Here is an 11,778-nt window from a genome sequence, read left to right on the forward strand (position 1 = left end):
TTCGCCTCCTCAATTCGACTTATATAGATTTCTCGCAACAAACGCATTCACAAACCGCGTATCTCGGGAACAGACTGTACTGTTGTGCGCTTTGATTCAAGTCCATCACTACAAATATCGAGCATTTCCTTTCGAGCAAGAGACAACTGCTCGATGCGTTTTGACAGCTCTGGCTCGTGTTTACATTATAGACAAAAAACAGATACACAATAATCTGACTCATTGCTGTGCAGTATTAAACATTTCACAAACAGGGCACAATAAAGTTTAACTTTTACTACGTCAAAATGCCTTCAGTAGAGCCAAACGATAGCAATTCCGAAAGCAGAGAGTGCCTGAGCGAAAATGGTGATTATAGCAGCGACATGTCAACTGAAGCAACACTGAATCATGATGTGCCGGACCCAGATCGATATCTAATACCTGCGGATCGCATCGAACACAGTGAACAGATCGAAATGCCTACCGAGCGTGAATTTACACAAAACGATACAATCAACAAGTTTCTCTTAAACTCATTTCTGCAACGAATAAATGATACAAGCAATAGAGAAGAGCAGCAACACGACCCGAGTTCGGTTGCTGGTGCCGCAGAAGAACGAGAACAGGACTTTGATTCGTAAAGTTTATATTAGATGATAGGTAGTGTATCTACAAAATCACGCATTAACTGATTCCAGCGTCCAAAATGTTTGTACAATAAGTCAGCTCTGGAAGGATGAATGAAGCAAAGTGAATAAATATCGTCTTAAACGAACGATGTTCGTGTATTTTGTTTTGTCAAATGTACTTTGCGTTCCGTTGAATATTTGGATCGGTAGGAGATAAGGGTACGGTAGGTAACTTGTTTGTGGCAGAGGAATCTCTCTGTAATCACGACGGTCGATTTATCTTTTTCTTTATCGCTCGCACACTAACGAGAATGCTGCCGGTGAAGTAAATGCGGGGGGTGAGTTGCATATGAAGTTCCATCGTATGACAGCACATCACAGTGTACAAGCGAGCCCTTCCCACTGATTGTCCTCCAATCAGTTCGTGATCGCTTCGTTCGCAGAGCGGATCGTGCGCCTGTACTCATAGTACGCACCTAGAAAGCTTACGGGTCAGTCGTACAGACGTAAGCGGTTCGTAATCTACACTGAATTCAGGCGGCTTCCTCGTATCAATTTGGTTGAACAGAAGACCACCACAGAAGACATCGCTTCTAAGAGCATATTCTGCGTAGGTGATAGTGAAAGTGATTGAGAAGAAAAGTGATCTTCGACGTGTATAAATGGAGATGAAAACTATCGTCAAAAAACGCACTGTAGCTGAAGATACGGAAAGGGAGAATGGAAGTGAGGATTGCGAAACACCTACTGGGTTAAACATTCGCGACGAAACGGAGAATGGTGCGGAAACGGTGGCCCAAGGCACATTGAAACCAGGTTCGCCAATACGTCCTTTGGTTAGTGAAGAGGAGGTGCGGAAACTGGCAGAACGGCTTTATGGAATCATAGTACTAGAAATGTGTGAGCTCGATTCATATGATGACCGTAATTTCATGATCCATGCAGATAGGTATGTACAATTTACGATCCTCAATGTCCACACGGAGCAAGTCACACTCCACTTCGAATTAAAGCGCTTCGTTGCTCTTGGTTACGGTACGAACAGCAACAAAAACAATAACGATTATGAGCAGTGAACAACACGTGATTTCGATTTGTAAATTTGTCTCGATTGTCATGTCATCGTGCCCCACAAGGGTGGATACTGTGCACTCACACCGATGTCCACGGTGCGAGTAAATTAAATTGTCAGTTTGTGGACAATTGACTGCTGACCTTGATATGGCTTGATAATTTTTCTAATATCTGCATTGTTTTTGTCTTCTTTTTTATTTATTTAGCTTTGTGAAGAATCCCATCTTAAAATCAGTCAGTACCAATGGTTACGTGATGAAGATAGCGAACTCGCTCGATTCCAGCGATGAATCTTTCTTCTATGCGCAGAATGAGATCATGCTGCATCTGAACAAGCGTGGCATCAAATGTCCAGTCCCGATGCAGAATATTTACGGCAAATACCATTCGGTTGAGAAATTGGGACAATTGAATCATGTCGTTCGGTTGTTAGAATACATACCCGGGAAGGTATTCCACGGCGTTCCTCATCCAGACAAATTGTTTTATCAAGCAGGGCAGTTTATTGCAAGGATTGATTCAGCATTAAAGGTGGGTACATCTTGTTACATTAATGAATAACCTACATACAAACTTGCAGTTATTCTTATCTTTCAATCCCATCAATCATCTTGAAGGAACTGTTATATCAACTGATGTGATTTATTTGTATTATCGGGAAACGAACAAATCCTAGTCTCATAATTAATCAGTAATCGGTAATATGTATAATTGATCTTTTCTATATTCAACAGTCGATCGATAAGGAAATGGTTGTTAAACGGCAGTCTATTTGGATGATGGAAAATTTTCCCAAATTAAAGGATTTTCTATATGTCATCAAAGATGAGCACCATAAAGATATAGTCGAACAAGTACTAGATGCTTTTCAACGTCGTGTGATTCCTAACATAAATGAATACGAACAGGGTGTTATATACGGAGATTTCAACGAGCATAACATTATTGTGAATAAGAAATCATCCAACGTTAAGGAATATGAAATAACTGGCATTATCGATTTTGGTGATGTGTGCTATTCACGGTACGTGTTCGAGCTGGCGATTGCAATGGCCTACATGATTTTGGAAGCAAATGATATAAACACTGGTGGTTTGGTAATAGCTGGCTACAGCATGATTCGTCTGATTCCTTTGCATGAAAAAGAAATTCTTAGGGTGAGTTGTTTAAAAGCAAATTCATATGTTCTATTACTAATGAGTAACTTTGATTCATTTTGTTTTTGTAGGTTGCAATCGCAGCGCGCCTATGCCAAAGCCTCGTTATGGGACTCTACACGGCTACTGTCGATGCAAGCAATCAATATATCCTTTCCTCCCAAACTCGTGGATGGAACGTGTTGGAAGCTCTTTGGGCTGAGAGTGATAAGGACCTTTTGGAGCGATGGAATTCAATTGCCGAAGAATATTTAACACGTAGCTCGTGAATAGTGATAATCATGTTATTGAAGGTTTGAGTCAATTTTTACTCAATTTTTAGCTTTAGTATACACAGCAATAGTTTCAAAACATGTTTTAGGATGCAACAAATCTAAAACATTCAAGTAGCAGAAAAAGTAGCGAAAAAATCAATTTTTAATGTAAAATGCTGATGCTTTTTATAGAATTTGTGAGCTTAAAATACGTAATAAATTTATTGCCGGCATGATTTTGTCCAATTTCCAAAACATGTTCAAAAGTGTCAAACGATTAACTGAGAGTAGTCTTAATATATTGAAAGTAGAATATCATGATTTTTTTATAATTAAAGGATCTTTTACAGGCATATCATTGTTGTGGAGGTATTTTTTCATTTTTATCATTTCTTTTTATTTATCATAAATTGAGTGCCAACACAGTTCATGTCGTACGAACTAACAACATTCTTGTCATGGATATGGATCTCGATTGAATCGAGCACCGCACAGTATGACTAAGTATCTTGCGATCTTAGATTGTTTGCTATATTTCGTTCGGTAGCCATATTTTTAATTTATGGTCTGCTCTCAAAGTTTGCATGGCATAAGCATTGATATATGGCACACATTTTTTTAAATAGCCTTTCACGGAGGATCCAAATTATTCCAACAATCCAACAAAAGGACATTCATCTGACGTGTGTGGTTAGTGTGACTTTTGGTACACACTTCTTCGCTGTGTTGTATGCAAATATTTAAAGTGAACAATTTACCCCACTTTACGTTACCACATGTAACCTTTTATGAATCTTATATGAATGAGAACTGAATTGGATTTGACATGTGATTTTAGGTACTTCTATAAATTAAAATAAACTAGTTATTTTTTTAGATCATTGTTTGCAGTCCAGTTCCATCGATAAAACAGGTTGGCAATTAATTTGCCAGGTATTCCCAGCTGGCACCAGAATGTCATTTCAAAGGTGTGTAAGCGTTTGATTGAGCATTTTTATAGTCATCATAATTTTCTGAGTTTTTTTCTCTTTATGTAGTCGTTCAGATACATTTGATAATCGTTATAAACAGACACTCTTTTTCCTTAATACGAGTAGGACCGTGGTAGTAAAATGTGGAGTCGCTATTGGTGACTTAAACTAAAACAAGCTCGTTGACAATCGTTATACTCGTTGTAATCGTTGTAGTCGTAAAAATTACAATAACAACAGGTTTTTTTAACATTCGTTCCAATTTGGACTATGACTACGGATATGACAGTTGTCATGTAGAAACAATGGTAGTGTTATATACATGTTACGATAATTAAATTTGTAAAAGTTCGAAAACATCACATTTCATACTAAAAGACGCTTGGTAATTTGTATACAAAAAGGTTCTTCTCTAGACTTTGCCGACCGCAGGTCTAATCTAATAGCCGTTTTCTCTTTACTTTATGTTTAAGTTATAATATTTACTCGTCACTACATAGGTAACTTGGGTAATAGATCTCAAATACTGAATATCACATATAATTTCATCTTTTCTATTTACCTATTTCACTATCTATTCAAATATGTAACCTTGATGTAGACTTAAAAACTTGTTGTTTGTTTTTTTATAAGTATGCAGTGTGATCTTAACCAGGTTTTTGCTATTTTAGCTTTTTTTGCAAATTTATCTTATTATTTTTTGATTTTTTATGATAATATTTTTTAATTTTTGAAATACCCTTCACTCACGTCGAACAAAATCGCTAAAATCACTGATGGTTCTTTCTTTTGGATTTTGTCAGGTCGTCTGTACTTCTTACCAAAACAGTGAATTTCTACACGAGCTTATCTTAATATGTTGAAGTGTGGCCATTCTTGCACTTCTTGTACCGTGGCTATGGATGTCGTACAGCGCTGTCCATAAGGTAGCCGGGATCAAACCGTTTAATCATTTGTAAACAAATATCAAGGACACATAAAAGATAGAGATAGAGGAATCCATACTAGTATGGTCAACATAGTTCGTGATGTAATGTGTCTACCTAAACCCCCCAACCCAAATGCATCGCCTAATTTTGTAGCCTTTGGAGACGATGCATTTGCATTTCCGTTGCCAAGAACAAAATAGCTGGACAATACTTAAGATGAGGAGTAATGTTTTTTTATGCTGCTCACTACACCATACTTCTTTACTATTTTTTGTAATAGTAGTGTCGATGTGTGTTGTACATATCAGTTTATTATCCACAATCACTCCTTAGTATGTAATCTCATTGGGTAAGTCAATATTTCCACCGTCCAGTCTAATGTCTGGATTAGTATTGATTTTTCTGGCTGCTATGATCATACGGTTCGTTTTTGAGTTTTAGTTGCGTTGCTACCGATCGTATGTTAATTTTACATTTGCGTATTCTAACGTTTTATCTGATACAAACATCAATGTGGCACCTGCAAACAAATCAGAATCAAAATATAGTAGATTTTTTTCTTAATATCATTAAGATGCAATGTAAACATGAGGGGACCCAAAACGTTGGCTCCATTCTTCTGCTTTGATCGTATGGGGTATTGTTGGTATGCGAATCACTATGCAAGATTCATGCCGCGGTGTGGAAAATATACCAGAGCTTAGCGATTTGTTAATTGTAGTTAGTATTTTCGATTGAAATAATTTCAAAACAATCTTCAATATTCCTAGAATTAATGTTAGATATACCAGTTGTTTTATTCAAGCCATAACAATATGAAGCTTTTATGCTGCTCTATATTTATTGAATGAAATTTAAAGTACCCAGTTTCCAAAATATGTTCAGCATTTGTCAAGGGTTATCTTCATCTGGAATATTCATAAGGATTTTCATTACGCGCTCTTCAAAGTATTTGTTAAATATATCGGCAATGAGCATATTGGTGTTATCGATAGTGCCAGTAAATTCAAAGTGTTCGTTTTATTGATCATAATATGGATTTTAATAGTTTCAAATGTTGTATTTTGTCATATTTATATTCCAATAGTTATGAGCCAAAATACTTTTTCGAGTTATTTTAATTGATTTACTCTATTCGTTTCTTAGTATCTTATATGTTTCCCCATGTTGTTCCCTATTGGGTTTAAGATATGTTGTGTAAGATTTGTTTGTTTTTTGATTGGCTTATTGTTTTATATTTACAGCAGTGTTTTTTGTAGTGGATTGTTTTTCGCCAACTAATTTGTCCATGGCATATTCGAGATTTTTTTTTAAATAATTTACTCGCCATGTCTTCAAAATGATTGATTTCAACGACATTAATGAATCTTTTGAGTATCGTTCCAAACACGATGATGATGATGGCCCCACCCTTTCCCTTTCGTAGGTTTGAGAAGGATGAAATTATCTTATGATATGTTGTATTATTACTTTAAAAAATAATTATTACTTCACTTATTCTTCTACTTCTTCTATAATTCTACTTATTTAATTACGAGTGGATGATATGATACATAAGACCTTGGCCAAGGAATCCGATCAGGTGTCACTAAGTTTAATAATCTGCTATGGACTGACCAATGTACATGGTCCACTTTACGCGCGCGTGTCTCGAATCTATGAAAACTAACACAATTGTTTTGTGTGTTAATCTAAGTATTTTTTTCAGAACTATTTAATTGAAAAACAAATTTAAATTCCATCATAAGTTGATGAATGCGACACAAAAACATGAATGCTACACAAAAAACCTCATTAATCTAAATACATTTATTACTACTTAACACAACATTACTGAACAACTTGTCTAATATAAGATACACATTTATTTTTATATTGTCGAAGGTAAACTGCATTTACTACTAAAAAATAAAGAGGTTTGAGCATTTCAAGACAGGTAGTGAGGCGTTATTGGCTCATTTGCTCTACGAGTAAGATGAACGTCGGTTCCTCCAACAAATTGCCCTCCAAGATATCTTGGTGACGTACCATTTAGGACACAACTCTTTGCTATTACTGACCTCTGTTGTAATATGTCAAACAGAATAGCAAATGAAAAGTACCAAGGCCCAAACTAAAATCATCTTATTTTTTATACGTTGTAATCTCTGAAATTGGGTTTGATTCTCTAAGAAAAGAACAGTGGCACAAAAATCAAAGTGTGGTAAAATCAATGATTAGTATGATTATACTTTTTCAAAGAAATTGAGATCTTTATATAACCCACATTTCTTAGCTTCCTTTTGCTATGACGTTGTCCATGTGAGGACTAAAAGTAAGTTTATCATCAATAATTATTCCAAGATATTTAAATTCAGAGACTTGTTTTATTTGTTCCTGATTGATACAAATTGAGAGCGGATTTTGGCTATTAGTTATTTGATATTATCATGTATATTGTAATTACGTATTATGTATTTACGTTTAAAGTCATTTTTTATGCTTTAACTAGCCATCACCAGCATTTAGGTCGATGTTTAAAGGAGGCCTGCTTCACGTCACGCCTAGCATTGAATACACCTGTATTCACAAGCACGCAACATTTTTTTCATGTCGTTAATGTACAAAATGACTAAAATTAAAAAAGAAATTCAAATGCACGTTTGAAATCCAAAAATACGGCCAAGCCATGGTGCTTTTGATCTACAAAACTTTCCCATTTTGACAACAGTAGATTGAGTGCAGTTTCACAGGATTGTTCCTGTCTGTCTTCAGATTGCTCAGGAATTAAAACATAATGTATGCATCAATTGATTTTTATCTACTAACTCCAATATCCCATGTTAATTGGTCGAAATTCATGAGCATTAACTGCACCGGTCACTTTTTCAATTGGAATAACTTTAAGCACCTTCCATTCCCTGGGAAACACACAATTACTAATGATTCGTTTAGTAATGATTCGTGATGGTTTTTTTCTATTCGTGATTTTTTAAACGTTTCGTGATTAGTTATTTTGAGCATAGGTGCAACATTATCCATAATAATGACGTCTTCATATAAATTGCAACACCTTCCTCCGTTCAAACAAGCATAAGTTGACAAAATTGTTTCTGTTAACTGTTGTTGTGTTTTAGTCATTTGTGTATTCGTTTCAAGGACGTAGGTTGTAGACTTGAGGAACTAGAGAAAATTCATTTATTAGGCGCTATGATATAACAACATGAAATGTTTACGCAGTATTCATCAATATATTTAGAATATATCTTCAAAGGCATGTGACAGGATTTTACCATCTTTATATTTTCTTCCATTGGATCTCGTACAATTTTAGTGCCAGACTAATATTTTTATTACTCTGAGGTTCAAGTACTCTTAGTTTATGTTTTTTTGGCTATCGTAATTGTAATCTGTAGTTGAAATCAGATCAAATAACTAATTTAGTGGCTAAAACTAACCATTAAGTGGCTAAAACCACTATAGGCAAAATTACACGAAAATTAGCTATAATTTGAGTGAAAACTTCGAAATTTGACTTACGGTATAGCGTATATTCGAGATACGCTATTGCTTTCGATCCACATTAATAGCGTATATCGGGGAATACCTGTATAATGCCCATTGCCGCCAGGGAAGTGTAATTGCATATAAACAAATTGTTAAGTGACGAAAAAAAATGAATTGTAACACAGTTTTTGATGGTTTTCTCGTTATTTGTTCATTTTATGTTAATTTTGATCATAAAATTTGGAAAACAACAGTTTTATGGTGTATTTTGATTTGATTTCAACAAAATATTTCATTGATTCAAATGGATATAACGATCATGTAAACAACGTACGTTGATGTTGTGATGTTGTAGATATGTTAAGTTATATTTGCTATCAATGGCTATCCATGGTTTGAAAATTAAAATTTTTACAAGAAATAATGTGGCTACAATATGTTAATCGAAAGAATTTTTATTTTCAATTTATATTTTTTGACTTTTTAAGGGAATCAGTTTGCTATTTAAAGGAATTCATTATTCAGATATTCAATCATTATACTTCTTTTGCGTTCTTTCTTATCTTTTTATAAAAAAATATCATGATAATGCGCCTTATATTTTAGAAGAAATTAAGATTTAAAATCAGTTACCCTTAGATATCATATATGATAGCCATGCCCCCCAGGATTCATAATTGGCTATTATGTATGATAGCCCTGACAATCAAGGTGTTAAAGGCGCGAAACAAAACGTGTTGATAATTATTGTTGGACATTCCGTAAGTATATAAAAATGAGAAAATTTCTTGTCTTTCCAAACTGAGTAATCTTTTCATTATTTAAATTGCATAGAAATATGTACGAATAATGTTGTACAAAACATTTCTCTATGCTAATGATCCGTGATGGATTTGTGTCAGCTTGCACAACTTAACAACATGCACATCATGGGTTCAAGCCCATTATGGACCGTGACTACCGTATGCAGCACTGACTATCCTAATCCTATGGATAATCAACAAGTTACTGATAGCCACAGTGGTAAAGCAGGCCAAGACCGAAAGCGGTTGATGTGCCAAAGAAGAATAAACTCGGGGTGAATCTGGTTTACAGTAACTTCCTGGTCGACTTATCTGCACTTTCTAGAATTTACCATTTGCATTGCTGTATCTCAGTGATATGGAATCTTTGGAGGTTTTACCTTTGTTATTATATTAACTTTACAACAATGTCAAATGTTGTGAACAAATGTTTGAATGTACTCTAAAGTTGCATGCATCACAACCGATTATGCATGGCTTTTATTTAAATTTACACGTCCGTCTTTACACATTCTTGGGTAGTACCTAGTAAACTATTTGATGTTTTTTATCACTTAATTTGCCTTTTTTTGTCCGTTTTTCTTTAATAGTAATAGCAAAATAGTTTTTTTCATACTTACGTTTAGTTTATCTTACTCAACCAATTCATCATAACACGTGCAGTTTCATAAAATAATGACAAAATAAAATATTACAAACAGGTTTTTTTTGCCCTCAGTCTATTAACCTTTTGGCCTAGCAGCTTACCCGCCTTGAACAAATTATTAGAACAAATACGGGAACTGGCCCACGACCCGGCTTAAAATTTCCTCGGTTTCAAATTTTCTTACCTTTCATATCAACAAAGTTAGCAAGTCGACAATTGTTCATTATCATAATTAAGACATAAGCGCAATAAATATCCATCAAAACGCAATGCGAGTTTGGATTTGGGATAGCAGCAAGTTCGGCTTGTTATTTGTTTGTTATTTAGTGGGAATTAATGGAGAGATATATAAAGCTTGTTCGGCTAGCTCCGATTTGTTCTGGTATCGTCTCCATAATTGGTTTTAGAATCGTTATCGTCTCCAGAATTGACTTCAGAATCGAAATCGGCCTCGCAATAGGAATCGGCTCCGGAATCGGAATCAGTTTCGGAATATCCGTAATAATTGACCGTTTACCAGTGCATTTGGATACATTAAAGATTCCGGAGCCGATTTCGTAATCAGCTCCAGAAGCGGAATCGGAGCCGGGTAAATGTTTAGTACCATTTATGACATACTATTTTGTTTTTCGATTAATACTACTCGATTCGTATCCCTGCAATTTCAATTAACCTTTCATTTATTTGCCCAATGATGCAAAAGGTTAGGTGCTTGCAAATGAAAAAAAAATCAAAGCAAAAAACGCAAATCTAAAAGACAGCGCTTATTAATAAATTCACGGTGTGTTCAATCGCATGGCGCTAGCAAAATCCTCATTTCCTGAGAGCAAGTGGTAAGCATGCTATAAATAAATCAATTTCTCCAGACAGCTTGCCCCTGAGCACTACTACAACCAGCTTGCAGCGATTCACCTCCATCGTGTTTGCGGAATGTTTGAAAGACTTCGTGAATGTATTTATATTTGTTCTTTGATTGATTATTTCCGGAAGAACTTTGTGTTGGCGAGCGCAAGCTCCAAAGTAGATATTTGAGTGTCTGTGGAGCTTGTAGTTGATATTTTTCAAACCAATGTAGAAACATAGGCAAAACAAGAAAAAAAGTTTCATTGTTTGCTGCTTAAAATAGCATTTTCCGTCTTGATTTATTGAATTGTTCTTCAAGGTAGAAAATGAATCCTTACATTTAATCGACAAGGGTAAAATTGATTTTGCTTTGATGTCTCACTTCCCTCAACGGTTCAATAAAGCTTTCTAAGTGTTCTTTTGTTGTAGAATGGAACTATCGCCATGCATAATTATGTTATTTTTTAACAGCGGTATTTAATACATATTTTATGATTATGTTTTTTGCACCTTAGCAAGTTTTTTGTTCTAAAACAGTTGAAACAAAAAAGAGTTTTCTGTCTAAAAAAGTTACTTCTATAATAACAGCATTTAAAAATCAGAAACAGATTGTAGAGAATTTGAAATGAGCAAACAAACATGATAGTTGACATAGTTACTGGGAGTGACCCGATACATCCAACAAAAGTTCTACGGTGATTCAACATACGTATGTTTATCACAGTATATTCCGAGAGACTTTTCTATGATTTGGAATGCCATCTAGCTTCGAGTTATTACACCTTGTCCTATGAATTGAAATGGTTAAATTGAGAAAATTCGGGAACCATCGTTACCATGTGGACAACAATTTGCATCGCGCAAATCCCCCGCAAATCTGTCATCGGGTTTCCGTGACCAACGAGTAGAAGAAAATAATATGCTCGGGACATGAAAAATCGGTCTACGTACGTACGGTGGCAAAAATCTCTAGGTTGCGAGGGTGAACCGAACCGCACGAAAGG

At 35.2% G+C, this 11,778-nt stretch overlaps 1 protein-coding gene across 1 annotated transcript; it reads left to right on the forward strand.

The window, feature by feature from the left end:
- The first annotated feature begins 875 nt into the window (after positions 1 to 875).
- Positions 876 to 3,377, forward strand: LOC120950240 (hydroxylysine kinase). The gene is made up of 4 exons (XM_040368120.2): positions 876 to 1,560; positions 1,892 to 2,216; positions 2,420 to 2,842; positions 2,914 to 3,377. Exons 1-4 carry the CDS (start codon positions 1,274 to 1,276, stop codon positions 3,109 to 3,111), a joined length of 1,233 nt encoding a protein of 410 aa, XP_040224054.2. The 5' UTR covers positions 876 to 1,273; the 3' UTR covers positions 3,112 to 3,377.
- Positions 3,378 to 11,778: the final 8,401 nt, after the last annotated feature.

This window comes from Anopheles coluzzii, chromosome 2 (assembly GCF_943734685.1).
Source record: "Anopheles coluzzii chromosome 2, AcolN3, whole genome shotgun sequence".
Taxonomy (NCBI): domain Eukaryota; kingdom Metazoa; phylum Arthropoda; class Insecta; order Diptera; family Culicidae; genus Anopheles; species Anopheles coluzzii.